The 20296-nt window shown below is 43.4% G+C and overlaps 1 protein-coding gene across 1 annotated transcript in view; it reads right to left on the bottom strand.

The window, feature by feature from the left end:
* Positions 1–555: 555 nt before the first annotated feature.
* Positions 556–20296, bottom strand: part of SLC1A4 (solute carrier family 1 member 4) — a 34762-nt gene continuing 15021 nt past the window's right edge. The window contains exons 4-8 of the mRNA XM_071582075.1: positions 18689–18855; positions 15639–15872; positions 14262–14456; positions 12727–12861; positions 556–10039 (exon numbers count right to left, since the gene is read on the bottom strand). Coding sequence (XP_071438176.1) covers positions 9805–10039; positions 12727–12861; positions 14262–14456; positions 15639–15872; positions 18689–18855 — 966 coding nt within the window. The 3' untranslated portion in view covers positions 556–9804. The remainder of the gene's footprint in view (positions 10040–12726; positions 12862–14261; positions 14457–15638; positions 15873–18688; positions 18856–20296) is intronic.

Here is a 20296-nt window from a genome sequence, read left to right as displayed (position 1 = left end):
TCAATTCTGGAACCAGCACACTGCTCAGATGGACTGTGTGTGTCAAATGCAAAATTATCCTGAATTACCTATGCCAGTCACCAGCCCAGTGGCCTAACGAAAGGATTTGCTAATGATTCCTTCCACTCCTCAATCCTCCTCCAGGAGTCCCTTTGCTCACCAGAAGAGACAGCAGGTGTGTCACTCCACTGTGACACACATCACTGCAGCACAGCCACTAACCTGGGCTCTCCCAAAGCCCCTTCCGAGCTGAGTACCTGTGTAGAGGGCTTGGAAAAACACCCCTTCAAGTAGGCTCAGCCTGGGCTCCAGGGAAAGGGTTACATGGAGTGATATGCTGACAAGCAGTGACACCAGCATTCCAGCAAAGGGCACAGTCTTGGAAAGTGGAGCCAAACACCAAGTTGCACAATTCTCATTCAGGGGCATTTCCAAATGAATCTTTGCTTGGGTGACAGAGACTGAGAGCCTGGTCCAGCAGGATGTCCTGCTGCCTGTGCAAGGCTGATCCAACTAAAAGGCCAGGTCTTCTCCAAACAAAGATGGAAACATGAATTCCGTTTGGGGTGATTTTTATTTCAGATTGAGAAGCTACACAAAGAGAGAACAAATATACATTTCCATGAGAGAACGGAAAAAGAGAGACAGTATCCCATTGTGACACCCTCCTGTTACAACAAACCATCCCAAACTGAGCCACAGGACTGTTTGCTCCCCAGACAGGCTGGGAGTTTTTCCTCCAAAGAGTACACTACACAATAAACTTTAATTAATCTGTCCCAGGGTCACACACCCCCACAGCAATATGAGGATTTTTTGCATAAGTGCACGTGTATGTCTGTTCTTGGTAGACAATAAAAAGGCTGATACAGTCACACGGATGAAACCCACAGCTTTAAAAGAGGAATAGTTACAGATGTTCACAAGGATCAACACACCCACATGGCACAAATACTTCCTCAATGGAGTGGCTACTCTTAGCACTAGGTTTTAACCTGAAGGCAGACATGTTTGTATCAGTGATACTGGATTGTACTGGAGCAGATGGCAGTGAATTTCAAGAGTTCCTCTGTCTTTTTACTAAAGTAATTAATCAAACAGTTTAGCATATAAAAATACAGGAATTGTCCCTCCTAATTAGAACGGTTTGTGTTCATGTAGAAATACAAGCACACACACACATACACATCTCAGAATTGCTGTCAGAGAGCTTACAGGATAAAGAAAAGAAACCCACTTTCCTCATCTCACACCAGGACATCACATTCTCCCTCCTATCTCCAGGGATAATGGAGTCTTTCAGCTTTGGTGCATAGTTATATTTGAAAGCCAAACAGTAACTTGGAATTTGTCCTGAAAGGAACCAGGACAAGGCACCTATAAGGATAATAAGGCAGATTGAACACCTCTGGTGGAGAAGGGGACTCCTCATGGGCAGGGGTGGTCCTGCTATCCCTGAATCTAGAAGGATTAATCAAAACCTAATCCAAATCTTCCCCCTCACATAGCATGAGTCAGTCTCAGCTTGCTATAACCAAGCAGCAGTCCAGAAGCAGAGGCTCATCTCCCAGGAGCAGAGGTACACTCAGCTATTTGTTGTGCTACATGTGGTCTACATCCCCTACAGCACGGGCTTTGTGGATGACCTGACACAAGTGTAGCCAGGATAGTAGCAGAGGAAGAATGGAATACTCATGGATGGCAAACACATCACCTCCAGACTGGTCTTCAGGGAAAAGATGTCAACACAGCATCTACTGTGGGGCAGAGCAGGGAGGCAGCCAAGGCTGGGCTACCTTGGTCACAATTACTTGACTTATTAAGTGTAAAATGTCATTAAGGTTTTGCCTTAATGAAGTAGGGTTTTATTCAGTCCAGATGCTCTGCTAAAGCTGAAACTGTTTCTGTCCCCTCATAAAAGGATGTGAAACAGTCTGTCCTCACATGGGACCAGAATACCTTTAAGTTTGATCTATGTACTCTAGGAGCTTGATCCTGCTGGGATCTGGGCAGACTCCAAGGAGCACAAGACATTCTGCAGGGGGGATAGAGAGAAAGCAAACTGAACAAAAAATGAGAAAGTTTTCTTTCTGCATCAAAACCAACCATCTAGAAAACACTTTTCTTGTTGGAGGCATCACATCATAAGAATACAGTCAGGATGTATAATGCCTCTAGTTATAGCCACCAAGTTTTAAAAACATTCCTTTACTTGCTGCTTTACCAAATATGACCATCCTAAAAAGGCCGAGACCAAACCCCTATGCTGCTAAGGAGGTATCATCTCCATCAGAAGTCCACAAGCCACTGAAAGCTCAGGAAATTACATCAATGCCCATCAGCCAAGGCCCTGGCCTGTCCTTTTTGTGGCATTCCTTCTGGTTCTTAAAAAAGCTGCAATCCAAACCAGTTAATATTTGGTGTATTTTTTATGGTTAAACACAATTCTTTCAGTGGGAATGTAATCCAGGGGGATTCAGGCATGTGTAAACAGTTTCCTTGAGAGAAGATTTCCTTTAGCAATTTCTTTCTGCAACGTGTAACTGCAATTAAGTTGAACCAACATGCCATATGCAGTTTAGTTCCAATTACTAAATACATGCTTGTCAAGGAAGGATATTACTTTTTCAGTGTTGTTACCAGAAGGAGAAAGTGAAAGCTATCCTAAGGAACATCTAATACAGAATTTTGTGGTCTCTGTGGCTTAAAACTACACTGTTAAGTTTGCATTACAACAGAGTTGGCTCAAAATTAATTTCCTCATGGCAGTTCCTGTTGGTGGCCCTGCTTGCCTTGCAAGCAGCATCTATGGCCTTGAGAGACAAGTATAAATGTTTTTTGAGCAGGACTTTACATAAGAGCATTCAGCCTGCTGAAATGTCCAGTCCTCACCTTCCGCTGGCACCGAGATCAGGTTAAATCTAAATGAGATTTCATAGCTGTTAGGGATGATACATCTGCTGACACCGAGACAGAATTTGGTAAGTAACCACACTGTGACCTCTTGATGAAAGAGATGTTCTTTTTCCTTTCCTATTAAAAACTCCATACGAAGTCAACTATATTTATAGATCCCCAGATGTTACTTTGATTTAGGGAGATGACAGTTATTAGCTAACACTGAAGCTGGCTTCAGATTTGGGATCTGCTCCTAGCCTGCTTTGTGACTCTTCACATGAGTCAAAATGAACATTCTTTTCCCTTTTTCTGCATGCATTCACTTGTGCAGCTGTGAACTGTTGCCTGCTGGTCACAAATGTCTGTAAAGGCCCCTTGCATGGAATGAATTCCATGGAAACATTAACTTCCCAAGACAGCACTCAGACATGAAGACAAAGAGCTACAGGAGGCAAATAAGGTGCTTGATCACTTATTGCCAGAGTTAAAATATTCAGCAGCAACTGTCTTAATGTGTTGCCCAATGTGTGGAAAAAGTTTCAGATCATTTGTCAAACCCTCTTCCCTCCTGCCAGAAGCTCAAGCAGCAAGTGAACACGGCTTTCATCAATATGCTCACACAGATAACAAGTTCGTCTTTGTCCTCGGAGAATAATGGTCACCATGCATTTCTCTGAGGAGCATTTGTCCCAGCTATACTGCAAGGAGGAATGTGGGTCAATCCCTGATCCAGAACTGGACTGCTATTTCTCTGGTCATGGCTAGCAGCCAGGAGCAGCTTATCAGAGCTCCATGCTGGCACACTGCACGCTTCCTTGTTGCTCAGTGATGATGCATTTCGGAAACATCAGCACTCATGTCTCTTCCCTGCAAATCCTGGCCAGGCAGCAGGCAGGGATTTGCATTCTCTGCTACACGCCAGGCAAATGCCTGCATCTTTTGGATGCTATTTATATCAAAATGCCCAAGAAAAGATGCTTCCTTCAGATTTTAGGTTCTTTATCCTTTTTCTTATCCTGTCTTCTGTGATGTCCCCTGCAACCTTCCAGCTCTTCCTTCTTTTATTCCACCTTTTTCACCCACGCTGACAAGAAGACACCTTGTTCTTTTAGTTGAAAAGCTCTTTCTTCCACTGAAACTAGACAGAAACTAAGCTGTCTGATTCTGAATTTAGATGTTGAATCCATGGTGATGTCTGTTAATTTACCTGAACCTAAGATTTCATGGCATGTCAGGTGGAGATGGAAAGAGGCAGCTAGTACAGGGCACTGTGTTGTCCTTGACAGTTACATCCACTTTTTGAACTGCAGCTCACACTGACACCAGCTCCCCATTCCTCCTCCACGAGCTGGCCCAGCAAATGCATACACCAGATCTCCTTTCCATCACACTCATTTATCCTCTAGCACAATGCAACTCTACATACTTCATTATTTGATTCCTTTCAGATTTTTGAAAAGTTCATTATTATTTGAGATTTATTGCTGTGTGTCTTAAGTGCTTTCCAAACATTGCAACTCACTATTTTCCACACTATTGCCTGTGAAAGACAGGTAAGTATCAGTAAACCTGATTTACAGAAAAGGAAGCACAGCTATAGGATTTACGTGACCTGCCTAGTTCTGTGCTCTTCATCAGTCATGGGATCAGTCATTACAGGCAGGTCTGTGATTATGAACTGCCAAGACCCTGCTAAAATCAATGAAGATGTGACAATTTGCCTTTGGTGAGAGTTTGTCTTTTGGTCTTTTGACTTCATACTGAGGGTCACTGGTCACTGCCTGTGGGAGGGTCAGGATTAAAAATGATTTCCAGCAGGAGGATGTTTTCCAGTGGCTGCAGAAGCACATTGTGTTAGCAAGAGGACCAGAGTGAAGATTTAGCCCAGACTGTTGACCAACACTGCAAATCTTTGCAGAAAGTGGGGGTGGTTTTGTCCCTTTTGCAAGCTCTTGAGGACACGACCTCAACATACAGTAGGATGGTCAGTCACAGAGATGCCAGGGCCTTTGACTTGACTGAAAGAGGAACTGTTAAACACCTCGGTTTTCATTCTTCTTGCTGTAAAGTAAGGAAGAACCATTGAAGAATGAGGCCATGGTGACACTGGGTCATGTCCATCCCTGGCACCAGCCACAGCAAATACCTAGGGAAGGGTACAGTAACAGAGCAAGCACATAAGAAACCCTGCCCCCAAACTCTTGCCACCTCCAGCTCAGGCCATTGCCTCCTCAGGCATAACAGGGCTGCCCAGAAAAGACAAAGCAGAGATTGTTTTGCCAATAGATTTGGTACTTTGGCTGGCTCCACATCTCTGTTGTGTCCAAAGGACACAATCCCGGTTTGTCACATCCCTGCAGGGGAAGCCCAGGGATTGGCCCTAGTCTGTTCTCAAAACAAAAGCCATCCTGATTGCAAGACATCCCCAGAAGGGTTTGAAGTCCATTGCAATTACCAAGTCTTGTAGTGCAATTACCAACACCAAGACTCAGCTAAAGCTCAGTTCTTAGGAATAATGGATCATCACTGAAAATATCCTAATGGCAGCCAAGTGCTGGCACTCTCCATTGCTCATTGCAACTTTTCAGGCATCTATAGCCACATCTCATAGCACAGAACAAGCACCTTTCTCAGTATGAGAAACAGATACTGCTCTGCGCTCTCAGAGCAACTCTAAATTACTAAGACTCACAAATCTCTGAGTTAAGGACAGGAGCAAGCAGAATGCACACTGGAGCCCTCAAAACTCTGTCCACTTTTCCACTTATTCCTGAGCCACTGAAACATCAGAAGAGCATAGGATATTCCAGAAAACGGAATGAGATCAGGCAGTGATGGATAAAGCATGGAGTGAAAAGTCAGTCCTGGAGAAGAAAGAAAAGATGATTCAAAATGGTCAAAGAAACTTCATTGAAAAAAGAGAATGTAAAAGTGGAAAAATAAATGGCATTAAAGTGGGATTGTATATGGCAAAGGCTTGCAGACTCTTCAGTATTTCATAGAATCACAGAACTTGCTGAGTTGGAAGGGACCCATCAGGGTGATTGACTCCAACTCCTGGCCCTGCACAGGACACTCCAAGAACCACACCATGTGATTTCCACTACTTTCTCTCAAAAAGCAATTCCTGTACTAGAGGGTAGGACACTAGTTGTTTATAGCCTCCTTTCCTAAAGAGAGAATTTGTATCTTCCATTACAAAAACCAAACAAAAACAAAGATTCTAAAATCAAATAGGAAACTAGTGTTTTCTAGATGGAATTTATTTCCTCTTGAAATAAAAAGCAACCCACTAAAGGTTTCCAATTTACAGTCACATCAGAAAAGAAATATACGCCCAGCCAAGAGACATTGGAGTCAAGTACCACACTGGCACCAGACTTGTGGAGTGCCTGGGTGAGAGCAGAGCAGGTACTACCTGCATGGCTGCTGAGGATCTTCCCAGCTCACAGCCTCCTGGAAAGAGGCTGCATGGAGACCTTGCACAGCAGGTTAAGAACAGAATCTAAAATGCACATCCCTCAATAAGCTTTTCATTTTTCTCCCAGTGGCTTTACCTGAAGACCTTGACCACTTGAAGCAAGTGATAAGTCTTCTATCTCACCAGGCTTTCCACCAGGATTCATATTGTTATAATTGCAAGTGTTGGAATGTGTCACATTTTTTACAGTCTGAGAGAGTTTAATATTGGATCTTTCATACTTGTACCGTAAGAAAAAAAATCCAGGTAGAGAACCCTAGAAGATGCATCCTGGCTATTGTGAGGAATGAGAACATCACAGGAAAATAAAAAATGTAAATTCTGACACAAATGATTAAAAAAAAAAAGAACAAAAAAAGATGTCCTGACAAGCAGTAGCTACCCAGCATTCCTGCTTCCATGGATCCCTTTTGTTGTGCAAAAACAACAAAGGAACTGGCACATTTGCAAGTCTAAAGTAGGGCTTCTGTAAGACTACAGAATTGTGGCAGGTTAAGAGCTGAATACTCATGGTTCATGTAAATCCTATGGCCCCTGTTTCCAGAAGAAGGAATGTCAGATTTCCCTGATCAAATTCCTGCTATGAGAATGATTTGACCTCCTTAAATTTGACTGCTCTAATAACCTTTACATGGGACTACACATTCACATTGAAGCAAAACATGCCAATCCACTAGTGGGGACTGGAAGAGACATTCGGCAAAGACTTTGAGCTTCTGCATTGCTACTAGAAAATACTAAGAAGGACTCTTGGTTATTTACTTTAATTTACTATTTCCTAGGATCCTCCCACTAGACTAGGTTGCTCAGGGCCTTATCCAGCCTGGCTTTGAACACTGCCAGACTGGGGCAGCCATAACCTCCCTGGACAACCTGTTCCGGTGTCTCACCATCCTCACAGTAAAAAATTCCTTTTTAGTATCAAATCTAAATTTCCCCTCCTGCAGTTTGTCTTCATTATTCCTTGTCCTGTCACTACAGTTCCTGACTAAGAGTCCCTCTCCAGTTTCCCTGTAGGCCCCCTTTAGATACTGGAAGGTTGCTGCAAGAGCTCTCCACAACCTTCTCTTCTCCAGGCTGAAAAGCCCCAATTTTCTCAGCCAGTCTTCTTAGGGGAGCTGCTGCAGTGCTCTCATCAACTTTGTGGCCTCCCCTGGACTTGCTCCAACAGTTCCATGTCCTTCCTGTGTTGGGGGCACCAGAACTATACACAGTACTCCAGGGGGTCTCACAAGAGCAGAGGAGCTGTATATCTAACTGGGGATTAAATAACAGAATCCACCCCACAGGGAACAGTCATGATTTTCAGCTTCCTTGAGACATCTATATAGCGCTTTAAAATCAAAGTATTTGGGGTTCCGGTGCATTCAGATTTTTCAAACAGATACTTAGACTTAAAAGTGTGCTTTTGGTTTCTAGAGTTGAAAGAAGTTGGGATGATTCTCATGGGAGGAAATGCAAAGTTTCAGTGGGGTTTGATCTGCTGGGCAAAGCATGTCCCTACTGAATTGTGTTTGTCTCCTTCCATTTTGAAGATGAGCCAAGGAATGACCACATTTTGTGGACACAGTTATAAATAAACTGGTTAAAAAGAAACTCCACCTGCAGTTTCTCAGTGGGCTGACTAATCCTTTCCTACTTGGATTGTCTGCACAGCTCTGCTGCACAAGATTAACCAGCCAGTCATGGCACACTCACTGCGTTCTCCCTCAGAGGTGGCCACATCTCATTCTCAGTCTTTTTGCAAAATTCATTGTGTCCCTTTACCAGGGAGGATGCTTTCCAAAGGAAGGCAGCTGCTCCTATGAAACTGGAGTTGCCTCTTCCTAGTGCTGATATCTTTCCAAGATAGCTTCCTCTGAAGCAAGAGAGGAGAAAGAAAAAGGGAGACTTAGTTTTACCTTATACCAAAGCTAAGTGTAAATACCTACTGCTGAATTAACAGTGTGGCGACTGACCACGTGTAATCTCTTGTTAAAGTAGCCAAGGGAAAATGTCACAAGTCCAGGCTATTTATTGGCATCCAAAATGCCAAGATAAATCAACAGGATATTTGCAATGAGTTTGCCAGGCTTTGTTCAGGTTTAGGGTGCAAATTTGGGAAGGACATTGTAAAGGAAAAAAGATGGAGTCAGAATCCAGAAGCAATTGGTTCAGACTTAAGCAAAGGCTGCCATCTGCCAGTAAGCACTACCCTGGCCCAGCACCACCCACAACTACTAAATGTAAACTGCTGCCACAAGAACATTTACAGCAGGACCAAACTCCTCACAGGAATAGGCAGGCAGCTGTCCCAGCACACAGAGATCACTGAACTCCTTGGGGTTATAAACTCACCTCTTCTCTTCCCCTTTGACGCCAAGACTCAGACTTGCCTGTCATCAGTTCCCACACGATGTGTGTTCAGATTTTTTCCTCCCCTGCTCAATTTTGCTAGAAGGGGGATATGACTTAACTTGTTTGGACTGACCCGTTAAATAAACACGATCAGGACGTGGTGTGCTAGCAAAGGATTGTGTGTGTTTTCATGAAGGGAACTGACTTCTGAATTTACTGATGTTGCCACAGGCAAGCCTCTTTCAGACATATTTATGCTGGAACAGGCTCGACATTTTTTTTACTCCAGAGGGATTACTTTAACAAAATTTGTGTTTCCTCTGGATTTTTTCCTTAACACTTGGTTAGAGGAAAGAAGAAAACTAATCCATGATCTGCATGAAGATCTCCTATGTTTGGTCCCAAAGTTTGGGAGTTACTCACTAAAAGGCTGAAAAGCTGCTATGAGCTGCATTGCAGTGGGGGAATGGAACAAGTCTCTATGAGCTATTAATTCAGATATGAAAAAAAAGCAAGTTTTAAGGGCATATTTGACATTTTTCAGGGATTGGAGGAGAGGAAGGAGAGTGGGAGAAAAATGTTATTTCATATCTTGGCTGTAATGGTCTGCAGGTGTGTTCAGAAAATAAATTTAAACAATATTTTCACCCACTCTGGAGTTTCTAGACTGCTTCTCCATTTAAACAGCAGCAAAACAAGCTTACTAATTTTCCCTACAATAAGCACAGGCTGGGTTTGTCTACCTCCCCATCTCCAACCCGTATGAGCCTTTGCTAACACAAATCTTGTAAAACCAGAAGTCTCAATGGCAGTTTTCACGTACATGTACATGTGTGCGCACGTCCAACACACATACATGTACTCATGTGAATTATCAAAATACTACTATAAAGTGAGTGTTCTTTCTCAACACCCCTTCCCTACCCAGCCCAGCTCCCTCCCCTTCCCCAGGCCAGTGTGCTTCAAAACAGACTGGAATAGAACATTTTGAAGAGCCATCCAGCCCCTGGTCACACTGCAAACGTCCGTGTGCGCTGACAAGTCCCCGGGGCCACCTCCAGGACAGGTCTTGACGAGCGGCCTCGAGTTCACAATACTGATTCCTTGGATTCAGGGTCTGCTGTACTGCTGGTGTTGGAGACTGGGTTTTTGTGAGTTACCAAGGGTGATGTTTCCGCTTCAGACTTGCTGTTAGCAATTGCTTCTACGGTGACTTCCTTTAGCTCCTGCTCTCTCTCTTTCTTGTCTTTTTCATTCAGGTAATTGAGGATGCCTGCTCCCAGGGCATCCCCTTCCACATTCACAACTGTGGTGGTTCGGTCCCTGGTTAAGAGCAGAAACAGACACCAAAGTAGCATGGTTTTAGATTAAAGGATTAAAGAGAGGTACAACACAAAAGGGGGAGCTGATTCACCCCTGCTAATGCACTAACATCAGTGGGGCTGGACAAGGGAGATGTAGTTATCACAGGTGTTTTCCACAGAAGTATCATCACTATTTCAGAAATAAAAATGTGCACCAAAGCAGGTTTAAGGTAATCCCTACTGTTATCATCAGTTGGTTCTGGTCTCTCAATGGGTTGCAGCAATGGTACTTTCTCAGGCATCCTGCTTTTTCCAGCCCACCTCCCTCCTCTTCCCTTTCCCAAGGCCACCATTTTCAAATACAAGTTCAGAGCAGGAACTGATTTTGGGTTTATCCATAAGCTGACTCAGAGCATCCAGATCTATTTTTTAACTACAGCTACTCAAACCTTAATCCAAACACCTGCTTAAGGGGTCCTTCCAAAAGCAGGCAGAATGACAGTGTTCTCTGCATGTCTTGCTCATAGCACCTGTCCTAATCTTTGGTCCTACAACACAAAACTAGTGTGCCAGGGTGTAATAGAGGAGGTTTATGGGCCATAAAGAAGAAAAATTTCTTAATGTGCCTTTTAAGACTTCTTAATCATTCTGCAGCCTAACTTAAACATAGGCTCAACTTGTACTTGTGGTCCACTCTGGTAATTAAAGAGCTGGTATTAAGACAAGACACAGGGCTCCTTTCTCCCTCCTTGCCCCTTTTGTTACAAGGGTGAATTCCTTGACTAGAACAATGTTAACCACAGAGGGATGCTACATATTTTGAAACAGTCAGCATCAGCACAAAACAGGCAGAGGGCAGCCCAGAGTGAGAGGAAGGGCAAGTTTTTTACTCTTGCCTCCAAGCACTTGCAAGTACAGGTGTGAAACACACAGATAATATTGTACTTCCTTAGGAAGACAGGATACAAAGGGCTACCCACTGCTTTGCTTGTCTCTCCTGTCCTTTGGAGGTGGCTGATCTCCAAGAGGTTACAGCAAGAAATGAAGTTGTAGGAATATCATTATGCTCCACAGACACAGCTGTGTGGGAAGGGAAGGAGGTAACACAGCTGCCACCTTCTCCAGCCTCTGGAATTCAGGAGTGTCCTCAGGCATCCTAATTTCCACATCTGCTGTGGGATTAGACCATCTATACAGAGAGACTGGTGTTTCCAAAAAGCAATGCAGAGGGATTATGTACAGTCTAAACCAGGAACTGCCCAATGACTCACCAACTGGAACAAAAATTCCTCCGTGGGATTCGGATCACTTGACCCATACTGACCAGTCATTTCAGGTCACTACCAAAATTCAACCAGATGGCCTAAAAGCAGACTGTGCTTTTAAATTATCAGATCCTGCTTACTTCACTAGCATCTAAATTCTAAGCATGCTGTAATTAATGAATGCTCAAAGAAGTCCTTCCAGTTTGATTTTCTAGTAATTGAAGACGTGCAGCCAGTCAGGCTTGTTTGAGGGTTCATCCAAGCTTTAAGAAATCAACTACATGTATTTACAGTTTATCATGCACTTGTGACTGGTCCCCAACACTTAAATTTTCTAGGCTCTCCTTAATCTCATTTAGGTGGTACAGAAGGTAAATTTAGGCCTCAACTAGGATGCAACTACGCTAAGTGGTGAGATAAGCTTTTCCAAAACAGAGCTGTACACGCAGGTAATCTCTCGTGTTTCAAGGAGGGAAATAGGTCTTGGAAAGAAGTGAAGGAGCTGAGCAAAGTTTTGACCTTGTATTTCTTTCCCAGAAGATGGAAAGGAAAGGTGGTAATACTGTCTACTACATTTGTGACTCTCAGCAGCATGTTCCAGCTATGCCACTGCCCACAGCTGTGGTGAGTGCCACAAATTCTCCCTAATGGACAGCAACTCTCTTTGACACTTGTGTTGTTGCTTGGACCAGTCTTGAGCTATGAAAAAACTTCAAACAGCTGACAAGAGCTATAATGGAGACTGCTTCCCACATGTGATCAGAGAATTTTGGTATTGCTATTCAGACTCAACTGCCATTTTCCTTCCCTCTCCAGCAATATGAACACCTTTGAACAAACTTTTAAGAATGCCTCTAAAGGGAAGTGAAACCAAGAAGAAGTAAGTTTCAATAAAGGCTGAATAAAAAAGCTGAAGTGGGAATTTAGCATTCTAACAACTCTAATTGAAAAGCGACCACCTTTTCGATTCCCTGTGAAGAGCTACCTGTCCTGTGGGCAGACTATCTTATATTTATATTGGGTTTTATTTTATATAGGGTTACATTTTGCACTTTGACTACCCTGGCCCTTGCTTCCAGCTGAACATGCTACAAGGAGGCTGTAGTAAGATGGATGTCAGTCTCTTCTCATCCGTAACAACTGACAGAGGAAATGTCCTCAAGTTGCACCAGGGCAGGTTTAGATCAGATATTAGGAAAAACTTCTTCATTGAAAGGGTTGTAAGCACTGGAACAGACGACTCACAGAAGTAGTGGAGTCACCATCCTGGGAAGTGTTCAAAAAACATGGGGATATGGGACTTGAGGACATGGTTTAATGGTGGACATGGTGGTGGTGATACACTGACAGTTGGACTTGATGACCTTAAAGATCTTTTCCAACCTTAACAATTCTGTTTCTATGTCATGCAAGAGCAGGTTTATTGGCCTGAGGTACTCACACAATCCAGTCCACAGCCAGTATCAAGGAGAGGTCGTTGGTGGGCAGTCCGATGGCCTCCAAGATGATGGCGATGGTCAGGACTCCTCCGGCAGGGACCCCGGCTGCTCCCACACTGGAGGCAGTGGCTGTCACGCTGCAAATCAATTCCCATGGTTAGCAGGAGCTCACAGCTCTCCCCTGCTGCACTTACATCACGTGTTTCCCTGCTATGGGAATTGTAAACAAACCCTACAGCATGGGACACACAGATCATTTGCTTCCCAGGCAAACCCTTTCCTGCCTGCTGGTGCAAAGGAATGGGTACAGAGCACAGCTCTCAGCAGGATCCACAGCAGTTACTAAGGCAGTGGCTTTGGGTTTAACACCTTCATTGCCTTTTCAGAATAAAAACCAGCCAACACAACTATATCCTGCGGCCTTATTAACACAGCCATTTCTAAGTCATGCATCAGTTCCAATGTGCTGAGTACCTTACGTCTCCTGACCCCAAATGTATAAGGGCAAACCTTGCCATGCCCTGTCTGTGTCTCACTTGCATTCCAACACAGACTCTAAACCAGCAGCTGAAAACCTGTGGTGCATGTGCTACAGACATGAACTACACATCTCTTCTGGTGCAACTGAGCTTTGCCTGGGCAATCACTGCATCATCCTCAGGCCTGTGTTAACTCCTGACTCACTAACAATATCTGAAAGGCCAATTTGGCCTGATCCACAAAAAAAAATAATGCCCCACCACTGCCTTAAATAAACAATATACTGGAAAATGCCATTAAGGAAGGAAATAAAACCTGGCCACTGGGGTAAAAAAATGCCAGGAACCAGCCCTAGGAGGCGCCTGGTGGATGCAGCCATGACTGATGGGCACAGCGAGGGGTCAGGACTCCTTCCAGGATCCTCACTTAAAAGATTTTGAGGAAGAAAATTAAAATAATGACCCTTTATGGGATGTGGGAGGATATTCCAGGCATGGAGGGGAGAGAGCCCTAGAAAAGGACATAGGACTGAGGTGGTGGAAGGGATAATGGAGCAAAGCAGTTCGGAGGGGAACAATAATGGGTCTGATCAGGAAAGCCAGCAATGTGATGGTAGGAAGGGCAGAGGTACCACGAGCAGAGTCTTTAGTATGAAATGGATGCATAAGGAACTGAGAAGCTGGCAGGAGGATCCAGAGACATACAGAGAGGGAATCAGAGAGCAGCATGCCTCAATCACACAGCCTAATGGTGACTGGAGGATGGAGGAGTGAGAAGCTTAAGGAAGGAGAGGAATTTCATGTGAGAAACAGCTTAAACAACTCAAAGTCTGTTTCAGAATTCAATTACCCCTCCCATTTCTACCTTTTATTAAATTGAGACTGCCAAATCCTGTAAAGGTTTAAAGACTCCACCCTTTAATCACCCTATAATTATGTTTCCTAGCAGTTTAGGTCAGAGATGTGGAATGCAAACTCCTAGTTATTAACAGAGGGACCACAGACTTGAGTGTGTCTGGGGGCCAGAAGGATGTGGTTGTAACAGCAAAGCAACTTACAGAATTGTGAAGATTTGCCCAGGGTTGAGGTCCACGTTGTTCAGCTGAGCAATAAACACGGCTGCCATGCACTGGAAAATAGCAGCTCCATCCATGTTTACAGTGGCCCCAATAGGAAGGATAAACCTGCTGATCCTCTTGTCAACTCTGTTGTTCTCCTCAATACACTTGATCATCGATGGGAGAGTGGCTGAGCTGCAGAGAATGGGGAGAAATCAAACACATCAGGGTGCACTGAACGGCCAGGCGCTGCCTCGTGGCTTTCATGTTTCTAACATGCTGCAGAGATGACTGTCAAGACTAGGATGCCATTTTATAGTCCATCTCTACCATGTAGTCCAACTCTCCTTGTTGAGTCTTCAGCAGAGGTATTTAATAATCTGCTTCCATCCAGAAATAGCTGATAAGGACTCTAATCTCCCCAAAGCAAAAACTCATGACTTAACACAGAATGCAACATTACAAGGCTGTGGAATGGTCAAGTCTCAAACCATAAAAATACACCAACAGGTGCCAATGTGGCAGAAGCTGGAACTAGATGATTTTTAAGGTCCCTTCCAATCCCAACCATTCTATGATTCTATGATAATATAAACATAACAGATGCAACAGTAATCTCTGTTAAAGTTGTACTAGTGCCTTCTCAAATGAACAGAAAAATAATTAAAAACAAAAGGATCACCATTGGATTTATTTCTTGCATTATAATTTACCTGGTTTCATTCATAAACCCTCTCCTACTATATAGGAGGAAAGGGTTTATGAATAGTAGTTCAGCATCTGTGAAAGACAAGCATCTACTCTGGAGATGACCTGAAATGATTTTATGTAGTTAGGTTATTTGATCAGATGTTTGATCAGATGTTTGCCCTTGAGAAAAGTGTAAATGACGTGCTCAATATGTCAGTTATAACACATAAAAGCTGATCAGGCCAGATCTTTGAAATCAGTAATGTTAAATCCCTTTACATGAGTGAGCAAGCAAAATTAGTCTGAACCTTGTTCCAGGTCCTTCTGAACTTAGAGAAGTAAACTCAGGACAAAGTCCCTCACTACTGATCCTCACTTTACTTAAAATTGAAAGGGCAGCTGGCAGGATCTTTTTAAGGCAATTACTTTCACCTTTTACTTTCCCCAAATATTTCCAACTCAGCATCATACTACAGTCCCAATATTTTGAGGAATTGTTTTCAACAGCTAATTATCAGTGTGGGATGTGTGGCAGGCTGCTGACAGCAGCGAGACTCTCTACTTTCTGAAGTCTCTTCTTTGCCATCTCAGGAACAATATTCATACCTAAAACTAAAAGTGGATATAACCACCTTATGGTGACAAATATAACCAGGCTATAATCCCAAAAGAAGCACAGAAACCCACCTGGAGCAAGTGGCAAAAGCAGTGGCAAGTGGTGTGATAAGTCCTAAGAGAAAACGATACGGATTTTGACGTGTGGCTGCAAAATAAATAAGTGGCAGAATGATTCCTCCATGGATGAAGTGGCCCAGAATAGAGGCGAAGATGTACTTTCCCAGACTGGTCACCAGAAGCACAATATCTTCCATTTCCACAATCTTGCTCCCAACAAGGAACATAATGCCAATAGGTACATACCTGTGTAAATGAAATATTGCCTGTCATTAAGTACAAACAAAAAGCCTTGGAAAATATGCCATTTTCTGTCCTGGAGACAACATTCTTCTAAAGAATGTTCTGCTCCTAGTTAAGGCTAGTTCCTTATTTACCACACTCAGGTGAAAGGAATTTGGAGGGCTTCTCTAACACTTTTGCTTGGTGTTTGGCAAGCAGTAAAATTGAGAAAGCTCTGTTCACTTATGCCCTTAAAGACACAGAAAGGAGAGGGCCAAAGGGAAGCTGAGCAGGAAACAGAAATGCTGGCAGAAGCTACCAGGACAAGATACCAGTGTGGAGTTTCAGGGTGGAAGGCAAGCACAGACCTAAAGCTAAAAGTCACTGCTGAAGAGATGGCAGATGGAAAGAAAGAAAAAGGAGCAGCATTGTATAAATGGAGCAGAGGAAGGGGTGGAAGAGTTGGTTCTTACACATGCAGAAACTACCGGTGTGAAGTTAGGTCATTAAAATCACAGACATACTGGATGCCAACATACTCAGTGTAGGAAAGAAAAAGCTGTGCACATACCAGAGAGCTCAGCTAAAGGCTGCTGATGCACGTGCTAAAGATAGCAGTTAACGCTGCTATTTGCCTACAAAGGACTAAGTTAAATGATTAAGCTCGAAGAGCTTCCCTCAAGCAAAGAGCCAGGCACACATACATAGTCAAGCCTCCTATCTAGAAACGTGCCACGTCAGCATTTGTTTGAGGTTTCCTTTGTCAAGAGCACTTGGAGCTGCTCCAGGGAAAGGGCCACCTGCAGGCCACAGCCACACCTCTGGTCCCAGTAGTGCAGTTGGGAACAGCCCTGAAAAGACAGAACTGCCCTGGCACCAACAGCACAACAGCTCCAAATGAACAGCATGAAGCACTGCAGGCCCAGGGTCAGTTCCTTCTGAAGCTCTGCTGGGATGTCTGTGCCCAAGTACCTCTGCTAATGCTGCCCACACTTCATCCCTTTCTGCTTCTAAGGTTTAGAAATACTAAAAGATCACCCAGCTCCCCAAAACCCTGCCCCAGGCACACATGTGACTACAAAAGATTTGCCTGTACATCTCAGGAATGAGGAATCCAATGCCCATGTTCAGAGAAGCTGATTTGTGGAGTCAGGATGAACTTCAGAAGGTTTGGTTAAGCATGCAAAAGTTTGGAAAGGTAGGCAAGCCTTAAGGTTGCTCAGAACACTCACTTCTTCCTAGCCTGCCTCTCCCTCAGTGGTTCTGTAGCTGCTCTGTTCCATGCAGAGAGCACCTTATATCCCAGATCCATCTCTGTCCTCCCTTGGCCAAATATCTAAGGGTTCCTGTTGAACATTCCCCCTTTAGCCTCTGCAGTTGTGCCATGTAGCACCTTTGAACTATGTTTCTGAGCACCCCAATTAGCCAGATCCAGCTGAGCCCTGGTCCTGCACAAACTCTGTAAACATGAACACTGGATTGAGGGCTGAGATTGGATTCCTGCCCTTGAAGAGGGAGGTGGGAGAGGAAGGAACTGAAAGTTGAGATCAAAGTGCTGCTAAACACGAGAATCCCTGTTGAACAGGACGAGATACTCAAGCTGCCTTTTCTCCTAATAGTATGATTTCACCCATTCCGAAGTATCCTTTGGGAAGTACATGCAGCTTGATAAGTTGTGAATAACTACCAGGACAACACAAAAACCTTAAGGAAGGAAAGAGAACAAGTAAGGGCTACAGTGAACTGCAGTGTTAAGAGTCAGCAGTGGTCCCCATAATCCACAAAGTAAAGGATTACATACCAACTGATTGGCTTGGAGTGCTGGCACCGTAATGAGCTGAATACAAGAACTGCCTCTTATCAGTATTCAGTGTCCAAGGAATTACACTCGTGAGCAAAAAACTTAAGCTGCTTGGAGACTTTGAATTTTTCAATCCCTTATGACAGCAACTAACACAGAGATCTGCCTGTGTAAAATCAGGGGTTTTGTGAAAACCTTTCTACTTCTTAGAGAGAGGAAAACAGTAGGAATGACAAACACAGAATGAAGGGAGAAAAAATATCCCTGCTGAGGTATGTTTATAACTTGTTCAACAGCTTTGGAAAGGGAGTGAGAAATTTCCCCACTGTTAATTTGTTTGCTAGCTAACCTTATGAGTATTTTTAACTTTGCATGTGAGGTATTAGTACTGTTGGCTTCAGAGGAAAAGACTAGATCCATCCAGCTGCAGAATTACAGCCATGATACTGCTCTGAGGCCCAGATTTATCCTACCTGACAGAAAACCCTGCCAGGAGGCTGCTCCTACCCCAGCTAAGGTGGCCTGAACCATTCTCTAGAAGTGTCTGCCTCCTCCAATGCTGTTTTCTTGCCTAGTGAGGAAGCTCAGTGCGCTCCAGTTCCTAACATACAGACCTTTTTTTGGTGCCAAAAGCTTTGTGAGATCAGTCAGAGCAACATTCACCCCATAAACATGTCTGGAGTCAGGGAGGTTAAGTGAAATAATGGATTTGCACGTTAATAGGCCAGAGAAAAAGTAAACAATCAACTTTAGGAAACAGAAAGCTTTCTTTCCACTAATTAATCAAAAAGGAGCCCTGGAGAGGATTTACAAACAAACTTCTGAAGTTTTTCAGACTGATATCTTAAGCTATGAGTGACTGTCTATTTACAGGGCACAAACAAGAAGAAAAGACACCACTGAGTGACACCACGACATTCCCTTTTGCTGAGATGAGGGATCTGGTAGGAAAAAGCTGGACAGACTTTCTGGTAGGAAAAAGCTGAGTTTCCTAAACATAATACTGTACTGAAAGATGCATCTGCAGTTGCACCCTTACCACATAATCCAGGAAACCAGGACCATAGTTGCCTCATTGAACGAGTTAAAGAAGCGAATCAGATCTTCCCCCTCTGGGCCAAGCTTTTTCAGCGCAACTCCTAAAACCAGAGCAAACAGCACCAGTCCCAGGATATTCATCCCTTCAATCTCAGTACCGACAGGGATCTGTAGAGACAAAAAGAGAAGGCTTGTTAGATGTGAGATCAGCACAGAACCTAACAAAAGGATCACCTCATTTTGTTGCTGCTCCATTGATCTGAAATCAACAAGCAGAACCTATTTTGGAAAGAAGAACCTGTTTTGTTTGATCAAACAAGATCTGGGTGCAGCTCAGATACAAATCTCCCTAGCTATGAGCTGACATGGATTCACTGGAGAAGGAAAGGTCCTGCTACTCTCTCCCCTCACACCCTTCAATACGATATGTGTGTTCTCAGTGAACTGAACAGGAAAACTCCCATTTACTCAGGACTTTACTTCAGTGCAATAATGAAAATCATGAGAAAACAACCAATGCCATGAAGGAGAAAAAGGAGAAAAGGGCAGAGAAAGGTAACAAACAGCAACAACCTACTCATTCCTCTGTCCATGTCAGCTGTGGGAGATACAGAGACACCTGTTCCCCTTCTCAGAAATCATGTCACTGCATGGCAAGAGGATAAAAGCAGGATCCACCTATTGACAAAAACTAGTCTGCTCTGCTCGTCCTTCATGGTTTGTTTCTCAAAGAAAGCTGGAGCCTGTTTGGCAACGTAGTGTCATACAAACTGAATGAGTGCTCTTGTGGCTACATAAAAATATAATTGTTTTGATAAACTGGTTTTTTTCCTCCCCAACTTGGCAGTACAAGCTCAACATGTCAATTCATTGTTTTATTTGGAAGAACTTCTATAACAGATGAGGTTTGTGTACAAGTATTGGCCTTTTGGCTAGTTTAAGTGGGCACTAGGCTCAACACTAGGAAAGAAAAACATGGTCTGAGCTAAAAGCTTGAAATGAGTATTGACTAAAGAACTTGGGATACTGATCCACTAAATCTGATAAAACCAGCCTACTTGAGATGATGTTTTTGCTGGAAGTATACCACTGAACTGGACAGTCTCTCAATGGGAGGTGGAACCAAAGCACTGCAGGGAAGGGGGCAAAACAAATTACACACGAAAGCAGGAAGGCTAAACTGATGTTTAAAAAAGTGTTTGCAATCAGTGAAGATGTTTTCTGTTTTATTTGCTAGTGAAAAATAATTAGATTTGGGATCTGCAATTTTTTATGGTAGTTGCTTGTTACAGGCTAAGCTGCCACTATTTATTTGATTTCCAATTGAAAGAACTGAAAACATGGACAGATACTAAGCATAAGGCACAGCGTATCTCCTGAGCTGTCTGAAGAAAGATGTCCTTTCCTTCACACACAGTAACACTTTTCTCTCTGGATAGTTTTGCCTATATTCTGTTTTGTGTGTCTGAAAGCCCAGACTCTTCAGTGGTCAGGCAAGTTAAGACAAGGAAAAATTACACCCTCTTATTAAGTGAATAAACTGTCAGTGTAAATGAGATGCTATTTTATAATATAACATCTTATACTGGGTTCATTTCATACAAGGCTA

This window comes from Pithys albifrons, chromosome 2 (assembly GCF_047495875.1).
Source record: "Pithys albifrons albifrons isolate INPA30051 chromosome 2, PitAlb_v1, whole genome shotgun sequence".
Taxonomy (NCBI): Eukaryota; Metazoa; Chordata; class Aves; order Passeriformes; family Thamnophilidae; genus Pithys; species Pithys albifrons.
This window is presented reverse-complemented; position numbering and strand designations above follow the sequence as displayed.